Source organism: Petaurus breviceps, unplaced genomic scaffold (genome assembly GCF_028583685.1).
Source record: "Petaurus breviceps papuanus isolate PSGF00001 unplaced genomic scaffold, PetGlider_PUasm1.0 174, whole genome shotgun sequence".
NCBI classification, from domain to species: domain Eukaryota; kingdom Metazoa; phylum Chordata; class Mammalia; order Diprotodontia; family Petauridae; genus Petaurus; species Petaurus breviceps.
The window spans coordinates 14,961,868-14,985,866 of NW_027185761.1; the positions used below are offsets into that span (position 1 = coordinate 14,961,868).

The window sequence follows — 23,999 nt, forward strand, 5'->3', positions numbered from 1 at the left end:
CAAAAATATATGTCTCATTCTTAAGCTTCAATTTCCTCATCTTTAAAACAAGGATAATAATCCAACCCTATAGAGTTGATATAAGAAGAACAAAGAAACCTGAAAATACTATAGAAATGTGAGTGACTACAGCTTTTTTTACCATATTTTCTTAAAAAGTGATTTCATTAATATAGGTAGTTTCCAATAAGGAAACTCCCCCTGCCAATGTCTATCTGCATACCTTGTCTTGGGGAATTGTCTAGCACATTGGAAGGTTAGGTGACTTGCCATACAGCCAGTATGAGGCAGAAATTGGACAAAGGCATTCCTGCCTCAAAAGCCAGCTTTCTTCCCCTTGCCTCCACATAGAAACCTTATAGAGAGCCCTAAAACCCTGTCCAGCTGTAAGCTATAGACTATATACAATGTACAGGAAGGTGCTTTGTGAACCACAAAGCAGTATGGCAGCGCTTAAGGATTATCTGACAATGAGAAGGTAGGCATCTGATAGCTCCAGGGGCCCCCCAAGAAGGGGCATGTTTGAAGTCTTCCTTTCAGCCCACATGCCTCTGTTTTCTTTCTTCTTTAGTTTCCCATCTCTTCCTTTTCTTCTTGGCTCCCTGGCTCCATTCACTGAACAAAGTAAATCCTTTAGTGATAACTCGCCTTACGGGCTGTCATCCTCAAGCAGTAAAAAAAAAGTCTTTTCTGTCTGCTCAAGTCACTCTCCTTTTCTCCTCTCCTCTGGGTGTTGTAATCTTCTCTTTAGAAACATTTAAATAATCATTGGACTGTGAAATGAACTCTCTAGTGAGGCCCAGGAGGGGAATGAAAGCCACAGCTACAAAAAAATAGTGGGAATTAATGGTGTGGACATGGAATTGCAAGGTCAGGGCCTCAGAGGAAGACCTGTTAGTTCTCTATGAAGGAAAATGAGAGAGGAATCAATTTTTGCCTGGGAACCTAAGAGGAAAGAAGATGAAACTGGAGGAGAAGATTGTTGATAGGGTCTTAGCTAGAGCTAGAAGGGATCTCAATGGCTATCCTAGCCCAGACCCTTTATTTTACAGATAAAGAAACAGAGGAGGAAGGAAGCCAAATAACTTTGCCATGGCCACCCAGATAGAAAATAACAGAACCAGGATTCAAACCCAGATTATCTGACCTCAAACCAGCATTCCCTCAGATTACAGACTATGTTTTCAATGTGGTTCAAGAAAATTCTGAAAAGCTATTTGGTAAAATGGAATAATGAGCCCTGTGCCAGGAGACCTAGGTTCTAGTACCAATTCTGCCACTAACTTAATAGCTTCCCCTGGACAGGTCATTTCCCCTTTACACCTGAGTTTCTTCAGCTATAAAATAAGAATTCCAATTCTTGTCCCACCCTGCCTTCAGGCTGTTGGGAGGTTTAGATGTGATCATGGAGCTCAGAAAAATATTCTTGTAGCCCCCATCCAAGCTTTCAGTATCCTTATCCCAAACCCCACTCCAATACAGTAAATCAGCCACCCCACCCTCACATTAACAAGTACCAAGTGACCACCAGCTCAGAGGGATGACAGTACCTCCCGAGGGGGCTGAAATGAATTGGATTGCTGGACAGCTCCAGTGCTGAATTTCTCCTGTCTCTGGCCAGGTGAAGGAGCCACTTCTCAGTGAAATTCAGCAGAAGGCTGAGGAGAGTGAGCTGCTAAAGATGGAGTTACAGATGCTCGAGACGGAACGAGTTCGGCTCTCCCTGGTGGAAGAAAAGCTGGTGGATGTTCTCCAGCTTCTCCAGAGGCTTCGGGATCTGGTATGCTAACAGAACATGACTCTGCCTGCCATCATCGCCTACGTAGAACAGTCTCTCATTCAATCCCCACCAGAGGCAATGTGTAGTCTATGAGAAAGAGAACCAGATGCTTAGCTAGACCACCTGAGTTTTAAGCCCAGCTCATTATCACCTATTCAGTCATTCATTGTGCATTGGAGGTGGAACTGTTAGAACAGCACTAGACTTGTTGATAGAACTGGGATCAGAACTGAGGGCTCCTGACTCCTAGCCCACCACTCTTTCCACTCCCCCTGGAGATGCACATTTAAATGTGAGTGTGGAGTCCACATAGGTCTCTTATTACGCTTGTTGCTGCCAGAGACCTTATTTCATTGACCCACTTCAAGAAAAAACTGGGCCTTTCGTTGTTATGGAGGGGCCTTTTGGCCAGCTTTTGGTTGGACTAGATGCCTACTAAGGTCCAACAATTTGGAGATACTGTGATTTGTAAGATCATAGATTTGGGACTAGAACCCAGCCACAGAGAAGTTCAATGACTTGTTCATGGCCACAAGGCTAGTGCATGTCAGACATAGGATCTGAACCCTGATCAATTCTGAACCAGCTCTCTATATGTGGTAACATGCTTCTCATACTAATGATGTGATGGTGACATGCTATATAGAATGACCTATTCCATGTGTTTGTTCCTTTTTAAGAACATATCAAAAAGAGTCTTGGGGAAAATGCTGCTGAACACCTTGGAATCCTGTCAGGACCCCCAACATGGTAGGAAAGCTTCTTGGTAATTAAAATATTTCTGTCCCTCATTATTCTGAAATAAGTAGTTAGAGGGTAGGGGTGGAGGGAGAGATGGGAGTAGGGGAAATCAGTTTCCTATGATGCTAACCTGGTTCTAAAAGAAACCTGCCTGAAAAATAATCCATAAATATTCAGAATCAAAATTCAAGTTAAACTTAGTACAGTTTGGTTTCTAGGTTATATTAGCAAGCCAGAGGTTTATCTGCTCTGCTTCCTAGCCTGAGAGCTAGGTCCCCCCAGAGCTGTAACAAGCACTGGAGTTTTCAATTAAAAACATACCCTGAATACAAGTCAGGAAGTAAAGGGAGGAGGTGGACCAGGGACCTGGGGGCAGGGTCTTTTCAGTCCCCCTCTAATTTTGCCAGATGTCCTTCTCTCCCTTTTCAAACCTTCCCCCAAACCTCTAACCCTTATCCTGGCCCCCCCATCCCAAAACTCCAGGTAAAAGTTTCCCTGCATTCGGTATCTTAACATCAAAGAACTGCTTAAGTAGGCAAAGTCCTCATATACTGCTGTCCTGGAGCACTGAGAAGGGAGAGGGAGATAGCAACCGATTCATGATGGAAGCTTGGACCATGCTGAGAATGAATAATAATGAATTTATTACACCTGTACCCACTATCCAGGCTCCCATAGGATGTCTGGCTTCCCACAACACTGCTGTTGAAAGGAAAGAACCTATACAGCTTTCGTCTCCTAGAAGACAGCTAGAATGTCATAGCTAGAAAGGACCTTTTGGTTCCAGCCCCCAGTGTTTCCTCATATCAGGTCAAGAGCTTTTCTTTTTTATTGTTGTGGCTATAAAAACGAAAATAACTTAAATAGTATTCATTGTTTTCATCCTAAGCCTTCCTGATCCTTGGAAGGCAGCATGGCATAGAGGATAGTGTGCTGGATTTAGAGACAAGAGGAACTCAGTTTAAATCCTGCCTCAGACACTTAAGCTGTGTGACCCTGGGCGAGTCATTCAACTCCTCTGAAACTCGGTTTTCTTATCTGAAAACTGAGGCAATCAACTAGATGAAGAATTCTTCATCTTTTTTGCATTTGGGTTGGATTTGGGGCAGCAGGTTTTCCTTGGTGGGGGCTGGAAATGACTAGCCTGTGGAAGCCATGCAGCAGGAGGGCACCTCTTGTTTTATTTAGATTCCCTGGACACTTTTGACCCTTTTGGCAATTTGTTGAAGCTGATGACTCCTTTTCACAATAATGTATTTAAATGAATAAAATAAAAATAAGATTGCAAAAGTAAACAATTAGATGGAAATAGAGTTTTTGAAAATATTAAAAAAAAAAAACCAAGTTCACAGATCCCCTGAAATCTATCTGTGGAGCTCAGGTTAAGAATCCCTGGAATAGATGGCATTCTGTGAGATCCCTTCCAAACTTTAGATCCATGATCTTATAATCTGTGAAACAGGGCCTAGTATTCTCATGCCCACCTATTTCTTAGGGGTGTTTTGAGGATAGAATAAAATGAGAAGGAAAGTGCTTTGAAAGCTTAAACATTTCTCTTCAAAGAATGGACGAAAATGGAGAGTGGATTAGAATAATCTAGCCAGAGCTGGGCAAGACTTCCTGAAAGTTCCGATTTTGAAGCTTTCTTCTATTCAGCACCATAAATGACCTCCCTCCTGTTGTAAGTTTTGCAGAAAAAAATCTGCATACAAGGGGGAGGAGTGGAGGAGGAGGAGGGGTCCCAGAGGAAGCCCCCAGCAGAGGGGAATGGAGTGGGAGGTCCAGGGAATCTAAATAAAAGAAAAAAAGAGGTCCCCTCCTGCTACATGGCTTCCACAGGCTAGTCATTTCCAGCCCCCCACCAAGGAAAACCTGCTGCCTCAAATCCAACCCAAATGTGCGTTTGGGATCTCAACCAAATGTAAGCCCTGCCCCATCTCAGCCAAGGCCACATGTGGTTCCCGATGGCACCAGAACTAACAAAATCTCCCACTGTTCTCTAAGATGCTTTTGGCCAGAAGCTTCAGGCAGGCTGGCGGATCTGCTTTGGCAGCAGCAGGGGCTCTTGAGGGTGGGGGGCAGGGTGGGGAGTTGCTTGGGGATGGGGAACCCGAGTCCTGATTGGGACTAAGCTTACTTCAAACCAGAGGACAAATAGAAAAAAACCCCAGGAGGTTCAGAGACATTTTCCAAGATGCCAAAACCTATACAGTCTCCTCCTCTTCCCCCCAGGCTCACCCTGAATCTTCAGCATTTCCAAATCTCCCATCTTTTCAAACATATTCATTGAGGACCACGCTCTGTACCAGGGATCATGACAGATATAAAAATGAACAATTCAGTTCAACCTACATTTATTCTAAACATTAGTCCTATACAAGACATCATTCTAGGCTTTGTAGAATTTTCAGCTCAGCTAGGGTTGTATGTTCAGAAAACATACCCACATTAATGTAAGACAGAATGTGATTGGCACCATGATACTGGACCAGTGCAATAGCCTCCTACCTCCTCTTTCCCTTCTCCCCTCTACCGTCCAATCCAAAGTGATTTCCCTAAATCAGCCAGTCTGACCATGTTTATCACCACCTCAATAAATTCCAATTCTGTTACCTCCAGGACCAAATATAAAATCCTCTGGCATTTAAAATCCTTCCAACCTGGTCCTTTCTTACTTTCCAGCCCTATTATGAATTGTCCATTGTACACTCTAGAGCCCAGCCAAATTAGCCTCTCTGTTGCTCATACACGGCTCTCCATCTCCTGTCTCCCTGGGATGAACTTTCTCCTCACCTCCACCCCCTTGACTCCCTCAATTCTTTCAAGGCTCAGCCCAAGTTCCACCTTCTACACGTGTTCTTATATATGTACCTGTTGTCTGTCTTTGCTAGTCCTCTAAAGCAGAAATTGCTTAATCTTTTTTATATCTCCAGTGCCTGACACAGAGTTACTGCTGAGTAAATGCTTGTGAATTGATGGATCGGGGTGGGGAGGGGGTTCTTACCCTAAAGGTTTGCTGGCCTCAGCCCTAAAGTCATGCTGTGTTTTTGCTTCCTGGTTCTCTCTTGTAGAGAAGGCCCACACATTCGAAGTCCTAGATGCCTTGTACCAGACACTGGCTAGCTGCGAGCTCTTGCAGAAACAGCCTTTGGAGCAGGCCCAGGCACCCCAGGCTCTTGCCAACCAGCTTGTCATCTCCTGTTGAGCACTGGTGTCCCTTGCAGCTCTGAAGAGACCTGAACCCAACAGGGCTCTGGATCTGCAGCCATCAGACTGTTGAAATACAAGTGGACATCCCTGCTGGACCCTCCAACTACAGAATCTCTACCAAGGGACTCCTTCACCTTGGGCACTTGACTATGCCCTGGGCCCTCCCTAGGATAAAGTGGTCAGTGGCCATTGGGTCTCCCATTGCACCACCCCCATCTCCCAGGTTATACTGTGGAGAACAAGGCTGGGCCCAGACCTGGTCTGAGAGGCTGATGGAGTCCCACATGTCTCTGAACCAACACCTGCATCTGTGATCCAGGCTGCCCTAATCAGGGCCCTCCTGCCTTGGAGATTTGATGGAATGGTGCATTGCCTTTCACGTTGACCATTTTCCTGAGGGGCCCTAGCTAGCCTCCTAATTTATGCTGATAAATATCAGGCTAACCCTGTTAGATTTTATCTCAGATTAAAGTGGTCTGAGCTTTCCTGACAGCCTGTACCTCCTGCAACCCCTGCAGAGCTCTGGCCTTCCTCCCATCATAAGATTCCCTCCCTCCCCAGTCTGGGGATCCCCCCTCCTAAAACCAGTGAAACCAGGCAATCCTCCAGGCTTTAATGCAACCCAGATGCATACCCAGCACTGCCCTAGGCACTGTCAGGGGGAAGGGAGAACAAAAAATAAAAATAAAAAGGTGCCCCTGTTGCAGCAAGCACCCAAGCGCGTCCTCAGGGTTTGCTGCTACCACAGGTTCTTAGATCTGCTTTGATAAAGGAAAGCAACTCAAAATGGGTTAACAAGCTTACTTTAATCAGTCAGATGTATATCATTTACCTAGTTCAGGGGAAAAAGATCAGTACCCCGAACTTCAGAACATACAGACAGAATTATCAAGACATTAACAGATCAAGTAGACAGCTTTCCAAACTGTCCAACCATTACATCCATACCCAGTCAACATCTGGGTTTCCACATCTGGGTTTTTCAAAGCCGGGGGACTCTCAACAACGGCTTCCCAGAATTCAGATCAAATCACAGAACACTTCTCAAAGTGAGTCCCAAAACAAAGCTACACATCAGGGCTTACATAGCCTTCTCCTGGCTCAGAGAATGTAACAACCTTATTGACTCACTGGCCAATCAAGAAGTATCTACTGAAAAACAAGCCTCCCACCCCAGGCTTCAGGTGCACTTTAGCCTAGGGGCAGGGAAGATCTTTAAAATTTACATTCGCATTATAGCCCCTTCCCACAAGAAGGTTACAAGCTGCTTGGAGCCCTGGCTTCCCATGAAATAATTGGGCTTAATTACTAGCCTCAGTGAAACAGGCTCAACTATGTTTTCAGTATCCAGGTGGATTATAAAGCATTAGTGTGGGCTGGAGTAGTCGTGGAAGGCTCCATGGAGGAGGTGGAAAGTGACTTGACTTCAAAGGATTTAGCTAAACAACAGCAATAGGGTGAATGGACTTAGGAGTAGCATTCAGGTTGAGAAATTTAGCATGGTGGGACTATAAGAAGACCCACCTGCCTAGTATAGAAGATTCATATATTAAGATAGGAAGGTGAGGAAGTCATGGAGATTCTCATATATGGAAGTCCTTGAATGCCAAACAAGAGAGTTTGAACTTTATGAATAGAAAGTAGGGAGTTATGTTAGATTCTTGAGCAGAGGAATGTCATGCTGAAAACAAGCTTTCAGGACAATTTGTATGGTGGTTCCATGACAGATCCCAGTGCACACCAACAACCCAAGAGGAATGCTCTCTCATCCAGAAGTAACTCCTTTGTAGTATCTTTAAGAAAGAAACTCCTGGTTCCATCTTGGGGTGGGATGGGAAGGTGCCAAAAGCCAGAGCTGCAGATGTGCTGGGTGGAGAAGAGCTGAGAGCTGCTGTTGTCCAATCCATGCCTGGAGTGCTTCCAGTGCTACCACAAGAAGATGGTACTGAGAGAACTAAAAGTCAGGAGACCTAAGTTTTAATCCTGGATGAGTGACTGATATACAAGGGGGTAAATACCTACTGAGCTTCTCTTGTGTCCCTGCTCAGTGGCAGAGAAGTCAAGAGGGCCCTGCCCTCCAGGATCTTCTAGTCTCGTTGGGGGAGGGGTAATATGCCTACACATAAGTTAACTATCAATATAAATCAGTTTAAGCTAATGAGGGGGTATAGACAAGAAGGGCAGGAGGAGAGAAAGCTCAGAGTGGACTGAAAAGATCAGGGAAGGCTTCTTGGTGGGGGCAAGACAGCTTGAACTTAGTTCTTCAAAATAGGCAAGATTCAGATAAGTCGAGAAGGAGAAAGGTGTTCCTGGTGCACAAACAGAGGTTCAGAAACATAAGGTGGGGAAGAGACAATGAGGAATCCAGCCTGGCTGGAACAGGGTACATGCATCATGAGGAGCAGAGAGTTGGATTCCATTACGGCTAAAATAAAATGATAGGAAAAAAAGCAGCTGTTGCTGTAGAAACACAAGGCAGTAGCATCACTATGCTTATAATCCAAAGATACACTGGAGAGAATCGTGACTTAGGAAGCTGACAGGTGAGTCATGGTCTCAGCTTTGCCCCTAACAAGCTACGTGACCTTGGGCAGCCACCCAGCCTTTCCAAGAATACATGTCCTCTACAAAAGGGAGTTAGACTTGTTGACAGAAAAGGTTCTTTCCGGCTCTCACATTTTGATTCAAAGAGATTCTAGAAGGGTCTAGAATAGCTATCAGGAAGCTCTCAGCATCCCTGGGATGTGCACATGTGAGCACACACGCATGCATGCACGCCTCTTTAAAGGTGAGGTCGAAGCGAGATAGTAGTCGGCTATTCCATCCTGTGTCATCTGTATTTTCTCTCCCCAAAAGGTGTGAATTAGCACTAGTTCTTCCTGTTGAATTTATTTGATTTTAAATGAATTCAAAACAGTCCTCTAAACCCTTCAATCTGCGGCTGGTATCCCTCTTGCCGTCCCCTCTCTTCCCACCCATCTGCACCCAGTCAGTTGCTACTCAGTGGTCCTAGAAGTAACTGAGCTCTGCAGTTTCATCAGAAGAATCCAGAGACAGTCACACTCTGCCCTTGGAGTTTGAATAAAGTCCTATGTTAAGGGACATGCCAAGAAGAGAGGGGAAAGCTTTTGAGGTGGAGTTAGATTGAGATGCTCAATATAGAGAGAGCCCAGAGAACTCTGGTCTAGCTTTTGGAGCATCAGAATCCTAGACTGGACTCAGGAATCCATGTGAAGTGGGGCAGGGAGTATAGATCATGGGAGTTCTCTGGTCAATTTGATTGAGCAGAGAAGGTGGTAAACTCCCTAAAGTTCACCTCCCTGATGAGATGGCAGACATGGCCCTTGGCACCTACTGGTTAGTGGATTTCCCAGGTAAAGGCTTCCCCCAAGATGAATTTCTTGCCTTTGGGGATATGAGACCTGTGGAGGAAGTCAGGCTTCATCAGTGAAATACTGAACCTGTTAATAACTCAAGGGACCCCAATGTTCAATTCAGTTCAAGTCAACAAATACTGATTAAACAGAGCACTGTTTTAGGCACTGAGGGAGATACAAATATGAAGTTTCAGGGTGCAATGTATATTCAGGAGCATGTCAAGAAAGGCCTTGGGGACGGCCAGGTAGCACAGCGAGTAAGAGCACCGGCTCCGGTGTCGGCATGACCTAGAGATCAAATCCCAGGCTCAGATACTCAGCCCCATACCCAGAAATAACTGGCCATGTAACCTTGAGCAAGTTACTTAACCCCAATTGCTTAAAAAAAAAAAAAAGGCCTTGATTTGGAGCCTTTGAAGAGAGTGAGACTGATTGATTCAAGTGAAATGAATCAGGTAGGAATTTCCAAAGAATTTGTTGGGAATCCTCATCTCCTCATCTGCATGTTTCTATGTTGTTATTGATCAATTGTTTCAGTTGTGTCCAATTCTTCATGGCCCCATTTGGGGTTTTCTTGGCAGAGATACAGGAGCAGTTTGCCATTTCCTTCTTCAGCTCATTTTTACATATGAAGAAACTGAGGTAAACAGGGTTAAGTGACTTACCCAGGATCATGCAGTTAGTAAATGTCTGAGGCTGGATTTGAACTCAGGAAGATGAGTCTTCCTGACCCCAGGACTGGCATGCTAACCACTTCACTACTTAGCTGTCCTCATGTGTCTATATTTAAGCTAAAACATAATTTATTTCAGTACTCTCAAGGTTCTGAGGTGCATAGTAGAGTGCAAAGCATAAATCCTGGCATCAGAAGACTTGAATCCAAATCCCACTTCTGACACCATGTGTGTGACTTTGACCAAACAATTTAACCTCCCCAGGTCTCAGTTTCCACATCTGTAAAACAAAGGGGACTAGTCCTGACAGAAAGATGAGAGTCAAGACAGAATATGAGATGGACATTTTTGGTCAGGGCCAATGTTATTTGTTTCTCTTGACTGTACATATTTGTTACAAGGTGTTTCTTTTTCCAATGGGAGGGGGATGCAGGTGAGAAGTAGAGAGAATGAATGCTTGTTAATTAAGAAATTTATTTTTTTTAAATGAGAGGGTTAGACTAGATGGCCTCTGAGGTAATTTCCAACTCTAGAACTATGATACCATGATCCAATTAATAAGGTCTTATTAAATGATTATTCTGTTTGAGACACCATACTTAGTATGTGTTGGGGCTAGACCTTAAATTCTACTGGTGTGGACACTTCTCCCATTGATGCAAGTTACAACTTTTTTACACTTAAGTATATGGTTTCATGAGTTGCTATGACCAAAACCTTCCTCACTTTGTCAATCAATCAACCAACAAGTATTTATTATGTTTTAATCAGTCAACTAGTATTTATTAAATACTATGTGCCAAGCACTGTGCTGAGCATCAGGTATTTTTTAAAAATGCAAAAGACAGTCTCTACTCTCAAAGAGCTTGCTTACAGTCTATGGTGTCTAGGCTCTGTGTTAAGTGATGGGGATATAAAGACAAAAGTGAAACAGCCCTGCCTTCAGGTAGCTTACATTCTATCGGGTACTCAATTTGTTGATGAGACTCTCTGAACTTAGTTACTGGGGTCTTCAGATCATAGACATACTGTCTTAAATACGGCATTGACAGAGTGAAATTAAAACCTTTCCAACTTATGGAAATATACAAGAATTTGTACTTTGCTAGAATGGCCTTTAAGAACCAAGGCCAACTCTATCATGATAAATTATTAGTGAGAATTTAGTGAAGGAAATTACTGTATCATAAACTTGACCTAAAAAGCTAATGTGCTACACTAATTGACATTAAACATTTAATTAATCATCTTGCTGCCTTCTTAGAATTCAAGGGGGGTTTCTGGGGATGTTTTGGATGGCTCAGGTCTCTCAAAGAATCTTTCCAAAGAAATTTCAACTGATGCCTACATGTTTTCCCTATAAATTTCACAGAATTATAGACTTCAGAGTTGGAAGAGAATTCATCAACCATCTAGACCAACCAATAGCCACAAAAGAATTCCAGCTACAACTCTTCTGTATCATATATTTGAACTAAAAGCTGGGATGCTCCAATAATTAACACTTGATCTCTCCATAGCAGAAGCATTCAAAGCAATCCTGCTGACCTTAGCAATGAGTTTAGTAGGTTTAAGACCTTGGTCAAGTCATGCCTTAGTTTCTTTACCTGTAACTTTAATTGGTTATATCAGGTCCCTATCTCTCTTCACTTTATCTCCAAGGTTCCTACCAACCTTAAACCAAGGCTATGATCCCCACTTCCTCCAAAAAAGCTTATAGCTGCTCATTTTGCACTTATATGTAGGTAAACCATGGAATGAGTTAATATTACATTGAAAACTTAAATGTAGATCTAACTGTAGTGAGACTATGGACCTACTCCCCCAACATATATGAACACCGGCAGGTGGAGTCCCCAGAACATGGCTCGCTATGTTAGCCTCTCTCTCAGAGTCCTAGAGGTACCCCTGAGGGGCATAAGGGTCTTCTAATGCTATTGTATTGTGCTCCCATCCAATGTGATCCACTCAATAACATCACCAGTGATTAGTAATCATTTTACCCCTTATGTTGATACCTCCTCAATATCATCAATAAGCGATTAATATCAATTAGTTTTTACAAGGGGATATATACTGAGAAGCTATAGCATGAACAGAAGCATGAACACATTACCCTGAATCACACTATCCCCTATGACACTTTGGGCCCTGGGGACAGTGAATTCAACCTCAAAGTTGGTTATTACTAAAAATTCTCTCTAGGAGTTGACTTCTGGGTATGGCACAGCCCTGGAAAATGTGCTCCCCTGCCTGCAAGAGATGGTGTCTTGGCTACTAGGTAGATTCACTGATGGGCTGGCTTGCACAAGTTGTTATTAGAGCTTCATTTGTATTGGCTATGACTTTCATGGCAGTCTCTGCCATGACCTCCCCTCTCTACACATCTGGTGGCTCCTCTAACCCTTTGAAGGACACAAGATCAGAGCCTGGTCCACTCCATCTCAATACTCATTCCCCTAAAAGCAAAAAGAAACAAAGACACAAAGGTTTCATGTGTTTTTGGCCATGTGGCAACCCAGATAGGAAGGAAGATGGTGCCAAAAGCCATTCTTCAGTGATCACCACTATGAAATAGGGCCATTCTTCTGTTGTCAAAGACTTTTCTATTCACCCCTCAGTTACAGCTCAGCAACCAATTAAAAGGCTTTTCTTCACTACACAGTCATAACAGGATCAATATCTATCAATATTCCCCCAAAACTGTATTAGGCCCATGACTCTTTCTACCCCAGTTTGAAAGAGATTAGCTTTCCCTACAAGATAACAAAGTTGCTCCCCAGAACATTATTGGTCCACACTTCTTTCCCCACCACCTCCAATATGAGATAACCTCAGGTTTCTTCTCTGACAGAGATTAGCTTTCCCTAAAAGGAGACCACACTATCCAGAGAACCTAATTGACTCAACTTGCCTGACCCAGCTTTCTGGTCACCCCAGGGCATAAAAAGTCCCAGCCATATAGAACCTATGCCCCTCAAACTTGGTGTGTGCCTGAAACCATGAGAGTCACAATACCCTGACCTGCTGACCAGATGCATTTCCATAAGGATGTGAGAAATCCATGTATACTAAAGATAAAGATAAGGACCTTTGCTGTGTTAGGGCAAAGTAAACTTCCTTTTTCTTCAATGACTTCCTAGTGCCTCATTTCATCCCAAAATCAAACCTGAACTAAGAGAATCCTGGTGTTAGCTAACTCACCCCCTCTAACAACAGGAATCAGAAATTAAATAGTCACAGAATGACTATGTGTAACTGGGGACAGGACTTCTCCATTACATGTCATCATTCACTTCCAGAAACATGCTCACCAACCACCCCTATATATGGATTGGCAGCAGGCAGAGCAAACTACTCATTCTCTGCAGATTTTCATCCTCATACACACTACCTCCCATCACTAATTAAGTGGAAAAAATAGGGAATACCTATATGTAAATAAACCATGAAAGACCAGACAACATCTAGGACAAGGATACTTCAGCTTTTTTGTGTCCTGAACCCCTTTGGCAATCTTTGGGGCAGCCTATGGGCCTCTTCTTAGAATAATGTTTTTAAATGCATTAAAAAAATACATAGGATCCAAAGTACATCAACACTGTTGAAATAAAGATATATTTTCCACCATCCATGTCCATGGACTTTCCTCCATTGAATCTATGAAGAACCAGTGGTTCCTAGTGGGTTCTAGGATAATTTGAAGGATTTGGGGAAAATAACTGACCTATGGTAAAATTAATGAATTAAGTTCATGTTTTCTTCAATTGTATGTAACAGGAATCATACTCAACTTCCTGATCACATGTTAGGTTCAATGTAGAAGAGAAATGTGCCTCAAGCCCCCATCTAGTGCCTACTCTTCCAACATACAAAACAGGAACAAAAAAATCAGGTAGTGGAGCATTTAATTGAAACACAATAGTAACATAAATAACAAGAAGAAATCATGAAGCACTATCATTCTCAGACTCCATACATAAATGAGTAGTCTCTCACCAACTCCTATGCTACTAGAGAACAAATGCCCTTTGGTGAAGAAGGGTTTAATTTCAGTCCTTCCCTTACCTTCCCTTCCCCTTTCCCTACCCCTTCTCTTTCCTTCCCTTCCATTCCCTTCCCTTCCCTTCCCTTTCCCTTGCCCTTCCTTCTCTTTTCCTTTTCAATCAGCCTCAAGGCTCTGCCCTAGTTTTTCTGTGCCCCAGACACAGACAAGGACTGCTCAGGCAGATGTAAGATGCCTAGAAATAGTTCTTCTCATTAGAAGGTCCTCAGCCCTTACTCGTGGCTGTGTTAGGACAATTAAATTTCATTCAACTCTCTTGTCTCAGGGTACAAGGTCATGTATCCCTCACATGGCAGGTTGTTTTTTCAAGACTGGGTATAAAGCCACATTTGCCTTTTCATTTGATCTTTCAATTCCCACGATTCCCTTCTGTGTAATGAGCTCTTTGTTGCATAAGTCCCCAGCCTCTTTATACATAAAATGAGAGGCTTAGACTAGATTGATGGTCTTTAAGGTCCCTTACAAATCTGGGAAGGGTCTGCTAGGTAGCGCCATAGTGCAGAGTAGCATATAGCGCCAGGCCTGGTGTCAGGAAGATTTCCAGAGTTCAAATCTGACCTCAGACACGTACTAGCTGTGTGACCCTGGGCAAGTCACTTAACTTTGCCCCAGTTTCCTCCTCTGTAAAATGAGCTGGAGAAGGAAATGGCAAATCACTCCAGTATCTTTTTCCAAGAAGAGCCCAGCATTACTGAAAACAATGGAACAACAACTCTGGGAAAATCCTAGGAAAGCTATAAAGGAGAAGTATGCCCCTGAATCTGCAGCCCAAAGAGCCCTTCCAGCCCCTATATGGTAGCCATAGAAGTGATCAGTAAGGAAAGCAAGAAGTCTCCTATTAGAAGTTTCCATGGAATGGGAACCAGACCTGTGATTTCAGAGGCGCACAGAACCTCTGGATGAAGAAACTCCATCTACCAGTGATGTCTGGCACCTTCTCTACAACTCATAATCTTAGAGAGTTGCCTAAAACTGAAATAGAAACATAGGGCACAAATTAACTTTGTTGTTCAGTCACATCTGGCTCTTCGTGACCCCATTTAGGCTTTTCTTGGCAGAGATACTGGAGTGGTTTGCCATTTCCTTCTCCAGCTCATTTTACAGATGAGGAAACTGAGGCAGGCGGAGTTCAATGACTTGCCCAGGGTCACACAGCTAATGCTTGGGGCCAGATTTGAACCCTGGAAGATGAATCTTTCTGACTCCAGGCCCTGCACTTTATTCATTGCACCACCTAGCTGCTCATCAAAGTCTCTTCCCCCTATCCAAATCCAGTGCCTTTTGCATTGCTCTCCTGAAGGTAGGCTGGGAAAATCATATTTTCGGTCCCACAGCTGCTATCAGAGCACAGACACAGGCCTCCAGTCTCTTGCCACAGTTGGATAAATTTTACAAGACTAGGCCAAGTCGCCGTAAAAACTCTGACCCTGTGAAAATGCCAAGGCAAGTACAATTTATTTCTTCCTCCAGCCCCCCACATCCTGACTCAAGAGCTGTAGTAAATGTACAAGCATTCACGCCCAGAGGCCACATAGAGCCATCAATCATAACAGCTTTAAACCGCTCTTTTTTTCCCCAGGAACTGAACATTAAATTCTAGTTCCTCTTAATTCAGGATACTGGCCCCCACTACTTCTCAGTTCCAATTTCAGATTTCAAACAATAAAAAGTCACTATCACCTCTCTAGTTTGGGGGCTTCAAATAACCAATCCATCATTAAGTATCTATCAGATGCCTACTACGTGTGCTGTGCACTGTGCTAACCACTGGGAATAAAAAAGAAAGACAAAAGTAAATCATCCCTTGCCCTCAGAAAGCTTTTTTTTTTCTTTTTAGAAGGGGGACAGTAGGGCAATTGGGGTTAAGTGACTTGCCCAAGGTCACATGGCTAGTTTTGTGTTAAGGTCAGATTTGAACTCAGGTCCTCCTGACTTCCAGGACCAGTGCTCTATTCACTGTCCCACCTAGCCACCTCCAAGGAAGTTTACATTTTAATAGTGGGAGACATGTGCATGCATATGTGTAACCAGGATACATACAAAGAAGATACAAAGTAACCTAAAAGAAAGGGCCCTGGGAGATTGGCAGGGACAAGAAAAGGCCTGCAGAAGATGGCGTTTGAGTTGAGTCTTCATGGGGAAGCAGGAATTCCGAGAGGGAGAGAATTCCAGGCATGTCAGAAAGCCAGACTATACAAAGAGGGGAGATGAAGCATCGTGTATGAGGAACAGTAAGTAAAGCCAAATGGGGAGACCATCAAGTATCGGGGGAGAAGTAATATGTAACTCATCCATTCTTAAGTTCCTCTTGGAGTCTCAATTTGGAGTTGGCCTCCAAACTAGCTTTCATTCCTCTTAGCCCTGGCTCCACAATCATGGCCCTGTACTGGACACCTTCATCCCTCGATGAGCTTCCACCTTTTCAGCTCCCGTTAGAATGTAAGCTCCTTGAGGGAAGGAACTGTCTTTTTTTCACTTATATTTATATCCTCTGTTTCTCTCACACTGCATGGCACATAGTGAGTGTTTAATAAATGTCTTGTTGTCTTGTGTGTTGTTCAATCATTTTCAGTCCTGACTTTTCATGACCTGTTTTTAGGGTTTTCTTGGCAAAGATGCTAGAATAGTTTGCCATTTCCTTCTCCAGCTCATTTTACAGATGAGGAAACTGAGGCAAATAGGGTTAAGTGACTAGCTCTGGGTCACATAGTTAGTATCCAAAGGCAGATTTCCAATCTTCTCTTCTCCAAACTAAATACCCCAAGTTCCTTCGAGCAATCCTCATGTGTGATGTGAACCCAGGCAGAGTGGAGCTGAAGCTCTCCCCCCTCCTTTATCCCTTACCGCCTTCTTTGGCCCCCATAAGGTAGACAGGGCCTCTCAGCAGGAACAGTGCATGACAGAGATAAGAAAAACCGAGAGAAGGGGGAAACCACCAGTGGGCTATCCATAGGCCCCTGGAGAAGAAGTAACCATGGCAGGAGGGGGAGGAGAGAGGGCCCATACTACAGAAATCCCCCCTTCCCTTTCTTTCCAGGATAAAGGGAAGGGATGTGATGAAGACATCAGGTGGGTGAGAGTGTGTTGTTGGGAGTAAAGGGGTCTTGATGAGTTGGATGAGCCAGTAAGCACTGAAAACAAGAAGTCCCTTTGAATTGGCACATTTAAGGGCAGCAGAACTGGAGAAACCTAAGGAAGCTAAAGACAGGGACAAGGGAAGAACTCTAAGGCAACCAAATGAACCCCTCACATTGCAGGGCTGGAGGGACATTCCCCAAACTAGGGCCATTTGTCAATGTCCTTATCACGGGACAGGAGCCAACAGCCCATCAGCCTCCCTCACTCTAGAGGTGGGACCAAAAAAGGGCAGAAAAGGAATACCACCAGGGAGGACAGCAGAGACAGTCATGCCATGTTGGCAGGAAAGCAGAGTCCAAGATGGTGTAGGGCACAGGGGTTTGGGCAGCCTGCTCAGCTCCCCACCCCTCGGGTCACAGGCATGGGGCTGCCAATCAGTTAGGAAGCTGGAAACCTCTAGCCTGGAAGGTTTCAAGTATAGAAATGACTAGAATCCAGAGAAGGAATAAGGAATCCCAGAGTGGGTGGAAGAAGGAATGGGACTAAGGAATAGACAGAGAAAGCCAGAAAGAACCAGAAAGTTTTCTGAACTGCCAAAAGGTGAAAGAGCATATGGTCTAATGAAAAGAACCCTGGTAGGACGCCTGAATTATTCTAGTACAGTTCTTAACCTGTTGTGTGTCATGGCTTCCTTTGGTGATCTGAATGTTTTTAGATGTATGAAATAAAATACATGGGATTACAAAAGAAAACCATTATTTTGAAATGTTATCAAAATATTACTAAAACAAAGTCATAGACCCCAGGATAAGAACTCCTGGACTATTTATTGCCAGACCTACAGCTTACTGGTTGTGTGGTTCTGGGAATATTGTTTTAACCTCACTAGGTCTCAGTTGTAACATATGAAAAGGAATTGATTAGGCTTGATCTCCAAGGTCCAATTCTAATATTCTAGGGATTCTCTCCCTAATCTCATCTCTAAATTTCATTCATCTTCCTCAGGGGACCTGTCAGTTTCTATCCTACCACCCTCTAATCTAGCCTATCCCAGCTCTAAGGTTTTATACCTATGTCACCAGGGTGGCTAGGTGGTGCAGTGAATAGAGCACTGGCCCTGAAGTCAGGAGGACCTGAGTTCAAATCCGGCCTCAGACACGAGACACACTAGCCATGTGACTTTAGGCAAGTCACTTAACCCCAATTGCCCTCCAAAAAGCAAAAAAAAAAAAAAAAAAAGGACCTATGTGACCTTGGGCATGTCATTTCACTGTCAGCCTCAGTTTCCTTCTCTACATAATGGAAGGATTAATCTCAATGATCTCTAAAGTCTGTCCCAATCCCAATGATCTATGACTGGATGACAATTCTGGTTATAATCCCTTATGTTTCTATCATTTTTAAATTTTTTTTCCCAAAGTACTTTCACATCCATTATCTCATTTGATCCTCACAAGAATGGTAAGAGACTAATAGTAGAGGTACTGTACCCAACTGAAAGATGAGGAAACTGATTCATAACATGGGAAAATTATTTGGAACAGGGACTAGGTTTCCTGACGCCTAGGTCAAAACTGCCTTTCCTGCTCTGCCTTATTTCATAAATCCCTGAAATAGGAGAAAAGCCCCTGATGCCACATCCTTTGCCCTGACTTAGTGGGACAGCCCTTGTCCTGTACTTGGGATGCCCTTCACTAGGAATATCCCAGAAGGGCAAGGATTGACAGGATTCTCTTCCCCACACCCTCCCATTCAAAGTGATCCTACTGGGACGTTATGGCAACCTGGCCAGGTACTCTCTGAAAATGAACTTGGTGTAAGCATATCAGAGGATATAAGGGTCCACACCCCACTCCTTGGGGTATCAGGGTACAGTAGAAATTAAGTTTGAAGCCAGATGCTGTTGGGTTGAATCTCTACTCTGCTCCTTATTTGGGCAAACCAATTGCCCTCTCGAGGCTTTCATTTTCCTCGCTTTGAAATGAATTGGTCAGACGAGATGACCTCCAAGGTCCCACCCAACTCTAAAAACTGTATCTTCTTCTCACTCCATCTGCCCAAAACACAAAGGGTTTGGCAAACTTCCGCCTCATGAGATGGGGTTTTTGGAGTCGCAGCCCTGAGCTGAAGCAGGCTATTTTTATTCATTTCCTTCCTTGCTTTCTGAACAGCAGGGTGATTCCTGACTCGGACCCCTCACCCCAGAGCTGCTGATGGCCCCAGAGAGAAAGGAATCCAGAAAAGGTAACAGAACATGAACCATGCTTCAGGTCCTTAGCAGCTTTTCCCAGGTCTTTTCTTCCTTCTCTTTTCCCCCATCTTCCCAGGATGCTATGGCAGGGCTGGGGAAACTGGGCTCATCTCAGCTCAGAGGTCAGTTGGATTCCCTTGAAAGAGGTGCTTCCTTCCCCCACACATGCCTCACTCCCGTTCAGCCTTTTCTAAATCTTTGTTCCAAACATAGGAACCCCTCCCCAAAAGTGCCTTGGAACAAAGGGATAGATTCCAGGTGTCTTTGAGAGACAGCATGGTCTAAGCACAAGAGTATTGGATTTGAAATCAGAAAATCCACTGTTTCCTACCTGTGTAACCCTGGGTGAATCACTTCATCTCTCTGAATGGCATATTGGCTATCGAGGGCTTCCCTTGGAGTCAGAAAGACCTGGGACGCATCATCTGGGTGGCCGTGGCCAAGGCTTACTTCAGGATTTTGAACATCAGTTTCCTAATGTGTAAAATAGAGATGATAATAATAGAAACTAGCTCTTAGATAGTGGTTTAAAGTTTTCAAGTCACTTTATATATGCTTTCCCCATTTAATCCTCACAATCTCTGTAGGGTACCTATTATAATGTATTATTCCCATTTTATAGATGAGGAAACTGAGACAGAAAGAGGTAAGAATCACACAACTGGGAAGTGTCTGAGGTAGGCTTTGAACTTGGATCTTCCTGACTCCAGGTACACTAGCCCTCTCTAGAGAGAGAAACAAGAAGGCAACGCCTCCACCCAAAGTGGCTTACAGCAGGTCCCTAAAAGATGGTCCTGTGACAATGTAACTCTGGGAGAGATGTGACTCCTGCCTGTTTCATCAAACATGCACAGTCTGAAGTAGGAGCCAAGCCCTTCTAATCCATAGCCTCAAGAACTGCCAGAATCAGGCTCATTAAACATCCACGAGGGACGTGGCATCGGTCAGAGCATGACACACACGTTCCTAAAGAGTGGTCAGTCCCTCCTTGGTCAACATCCCATTATATAAGAACATAAAAATATATACAAAGCCAAGGAGAGGCAGCCTAGAAATGGGGAAGAGCCTACTTGAGATCCCTTCTCTGCCACCTAATGGTCTTGAGACTCGAGACCAGTCATTTCACTTCTTAGTATTCTAGGGAATTCTCTATAACTAGAAGTTGAAGAAGGATCAAGCTGAATTGATATAAGAGAATCTCCTTCATTTCAGAGTTTCTCTCATCTCTCTCTCTCTCTCTCTCTCTCTCTCTCTCTCTCTCTCTCTCTCTCTCTCTCTCTCTCTCTCTCTCCCCTCTCTCCCCTCCCCTCTTCTCTCCTCTCTCCTTCCCTCCCCTCCCTTCTCCCTTCCCCTCTCCTCCCCTCCCTTCCTCTCACTTCCCAACCCCTCCCCTTCCCTCTCCTCCCCTTTCCTCTCCTCTCCTTTCCCATTTGTTTATCTTCCTCCTCTGTAAAATGAGAGGGTTGGACTAGATTAGGATTGTTAACTGGCTCAGAAATCTAATTGTTACATTTTTGGTGAGAGTATTTACATCTTGGAAACAGGCAGATGCTACAAATGAGGGCTTGGTTTATTGCTTTGTTGATTTTTAAATTTGTTGACTTTTTTAAATTATGGGAAAATGTTAATAATGAAGATTTAACTTAAAACATTTCCTCCTCCTGGAGAGCCGGTTGTTAAACATTTACTAGTATGCCACTCCACAGGTCACCTTCTTCAGTCTGGTGAAGTCTATATACCACCTTCTGAGAATAATGTTTTTAAATGCATGAAATAAAATACAAAGGAAAGCAATTATGTTGAAGTAGAGTTATACAAATATTTTTAAAAATAAGATCACAGATTTCATACCATCTTGGGGAAGGGGGAGGGAGAAAAAAATTGGGACTCAAAATCTCATAAAAATGAATGTTGGAAATCATCTTTGCATGTAATTGGAAAAAAAATAAAATTCTATTAAGTGAAACAAACAGATTCACAGACTTGAAGTTAAGAAGCCCTGGACTAGGAGCAGCCAGGTGGTACAGTGGATAGAGCACTGGCCCTAGAGTTAGGAGGACTTGGGTTCAAATCCAGCCTCAGAAACTTACTATTTGTGTGACCCTGGGCAAATCACTTAGCCTTTAATGACTAAAAAAAAAATTCCTACGTTAGATCTGGTCTCTCAGGACCCTTCTAGTTCTAACATTTTCTGGTTCTATGATTCTAGATGAGGGGACAAGAAAACTCCAGTGAGTACATTTCTCATAATGCCTCTCTTCTAAAGAAGAATAGGTCAACTGTTGCATTTGGAGTCAAATTGGGTTGCTACCTCCAAAGAAATCCAAACCTTTCTGCTCCATCCTTTTTCCCAGAATCATTTTCTTTGCCCACTCAATGTCTCACACTCAACTGTTGTGTTCTTCCTCCACAGGCAGCCAGATGCCTATGCCCATAGCAACCAAGTGGATACTGTTATTGCTGTGGGGTGTGCCCAGTAGCCTGGCCTGTCCCCTACCTTGTGACTGCCAGGCCCTGGAAACCTTTGGACTGATGGTGGACTGTAGCAACAGGGGCCTGACCACAGTGCCCGCCCTGCCCAATACCACCCGGCACCTCTACCTACAGAACAACAACCTCAGTTCCATCGCCGCTGGCACCTTTGACCACCTGAGCTATGTTTACAGAGTTGATGTGACCGGTAACCCCTGGCACTGTGACTGTAGTATCTTATACCTGAAGCTCTGGCTGGAGGACCATACTGAGAATATCCTGCACCTGACGAGGTGTGCCAGCCCAGCCATCACAGCCTCCCTGTCCTTCAGCCAGCTCACTGGCAATGAGCTGGAGGGCTGCAGAGAGCAGCTGTACCCCGACCAGTATCATGTCTTCTTCTGGGGGGACCTGGTTCTGATAGTGCTATCAGTTCTGAGCATTATACTCCTGGGTGCCCTCCTGTGGATGGCCCAGAAGACCATCTACTGGGTTACCCTCAACCAGTGCCCCCTGGAGCCTCATCAAGGGCAGGAGAGCAGCCTAAGACATCGCAAATCCAAGTAACGGGCCTCTGGACCCTGCCCTTGGGCCTTCACCAGCCATCTTGCTTTGGGTCCCCCCACCTACTGTCTCCATATCAACTCTTTCAATGATCCAAATAAATGATCACCTCATGACCCACCTTCTTCCTGACCTGTGTATCTTCCTTTCACAACACCAATGATTTGGACTCTTTCCTTTTCTTAGGGGGCCAGTGCCCCTCCACTCTAGGAACATGGGTCGTTAGCTTGGCCATTTTGGGAATAAAAGTCACTTTAACTCAAGCTCAAGGATTTGTCTTTGATGATGATGAAGCAATGCCCATATGTGTCCCTGGGTCCTGTGACAGCACCAAGGAAGGCCTCTGTCACTGGCCATTCAACCAGGAAAACCAGCCTACTCAGTAGACTACAACTAAAGGGGAACTCCCACCTCGCTCTTGGGCCAGTGTCCAGGAGAGTCCAGCGTCCAGATCACAAGATCTGGAGAAAGGAAAAAGCAGTAACAGAATGGATATTGTCATTCCCTTTAAAGTCTACTGAGTATGTGGTTCTTCCAGTTTTTTTCGACCCAGGCACCCCTTTCCACCCTTTCAAGGATAGAGTGCTGATCTTGGAGTCAGGAGGACATGAGTTCAAATCCTTCCTCAGATACTCACAAGTTGTATAACCATCACCTAATCCATCTCAGCTTCGGTTTCCTTACCTGTAAAATGGGGATAATAAAAATGTAATAGATATAATCACTTTTAATGACAATATAATAACAGATATAATAAATTCTAATAATAATATTCTAATTGATAAAACTGATAGAATAGTAAAACCTACTTCACAAAGCTTTTACAAGAATCAAATGAAATAACGTATGCAATGAATGCCCTTTGAAAAACTTAAAGTGGTCCATAAATTCTCTCGGTTTCCATTTGGTTAGTTTTGGTTTATTCTATCATCACTGCCACCCAGACAATAACACCATCAGAGTTCCTGATTGTACCCCCTGTTTCGCTTTACTCCCCAGCCAGCTCAACAGCCACCTTGCAGCTTGGAATTACCCTCCTTGGAGCTCCTTGGAAAGTGAAGTAGTAAGATGAACAGAAATATGTATTCACACACACCCGCAGTATACACGGGAATATCTGGGTTCAGATCCCAGCTTCATTCAGTGATCACTGTGCCAGCTTGGGCAAGTCCCTTTACCATCCTTACCCCCAAGTCTCAGTTTCCTCATCTATAAGACGGGAGTGTGATAGATGAAGTGCCTGCCTCAGAAGATTGCTTTTTAGTTCCAGTTAGATAATGTATATAAAACATTGTAGGGGCGGCCAGGTAGCACAGCAAGTAAGAGCACTGGCTCAGTGTCAGGATCACCTGGAAATTGAATCCCGGGCTCAGACACTTAGCACCCACCCAGAAACACCTGGCCGTGTAACCTTGAGCAAGTTACTTAACCCCGATTGCTTAAAAATAAATAAATAATAAAACATTGTAATCATCAAAATGCTACTCAAATGTCAGCTCTCACCAGAGCTATAACTAGGGCAAGGTGACTGGGACTTTGCTACAGGACACCAAAAATTAGAAGACCTAATCAAATAAATTTGCTTTAATTACCTCTTGCAATTTCTTTTACTCCCCACAATCTTCTAGCTAGTTATCTTTCTGCCTAAACCAAATACTATGCTCTGGAGAATTTTAACCCTTTATGTTCCTGACATGCCTAGGAATGCCTCTATATAGCTTTTAAAAGATAAATTTATTAAGAAAGGCAGTTTGGACAGGGTACTAGATTTGAAGTTACATTAGGA

The 23,999-nt window shown here is 43.8% G+C and overlaps 2 protein-coding genes across 3 annotated transcripts in view; both read left to right on the forward strand.

Annotated features, from left to right (window-relative positions):
• The window catches only part of EFCC1 (EF-hand and coiled-coil domain containing 1), an 80,294-nt gene extending 69,267 nt beyond the window's left edge, over positions 1-11,027 (forward strand). Inside the window, exons 6-8 of the mRNA XM_069083781.1 lie at positions 1,622-1,780; positions 2,461-2,530; positions 5,593-11,027. Of these exons, the coding sequence (XP_068939882.1) occupies positions 1,622-1,780; positions 2,461-2,530; positions 5,593-5,726 (363 nt within the window). The 3' untranslated portion in view covers positions 5,727-11,027. The remainder of the gene's footprint in view (positions 1-1,621; positions 1,781-2,460; positions 2,531-5,592) is intronic.
• Positions 11,028-16,793: 5,766 nt separating this feature from the next.
• Positions 16,794-22,476, forward strand: GP9 (glycoprotein IX platelet). 2 transcript variants are annotated; one of them, XM_069084522.1, is made up of 3 exons: positions 16,794-16,917; positions 19,098-19,170; positions 21,591-22,476. In XM_069084522.1, the coding sequence occupies exons 2-3, from the start codon at positions 19,140-19,142 to the stop codon at positions 22,214-22,216; spliced, it is 657 nt and encodes a 218-aa protein (XP_068940623.1). In that variant the 5' UTR covers positions 16,794-16,917; positions 19,098-19,139; the 3' UTR covers positions 22,217-22,476. The 2 variants fall into 2 exon arrangements, with proteins under 2 accessions (XP_068940623.1, XP_068940622.1); XM_069084521.1 differs by lacking the exon at positions 16,794-16,917 and having other exon boundaries at positions 19,043-19,170.
• The last annotated feature ends 1,523 nt before the right edge of the window (positions 22,477-23,999 follow it).

Excerpts from the sequence above, each read along its gene's own strand:
- GP9 (XM_069084522.1), top strand. The coding sequence starts at position 19,140 with ATGGCCCCAGAGAGAAAGGAATCCAGAAAAG. Across the intron at positions 19,171-21,590 it reads GAGAAAGGAATCCAGAAAAG|GCAGCCAGATGCCTATGCCC; the intron begins GTAACAGAACAT and ends CTTCCTCCACAG.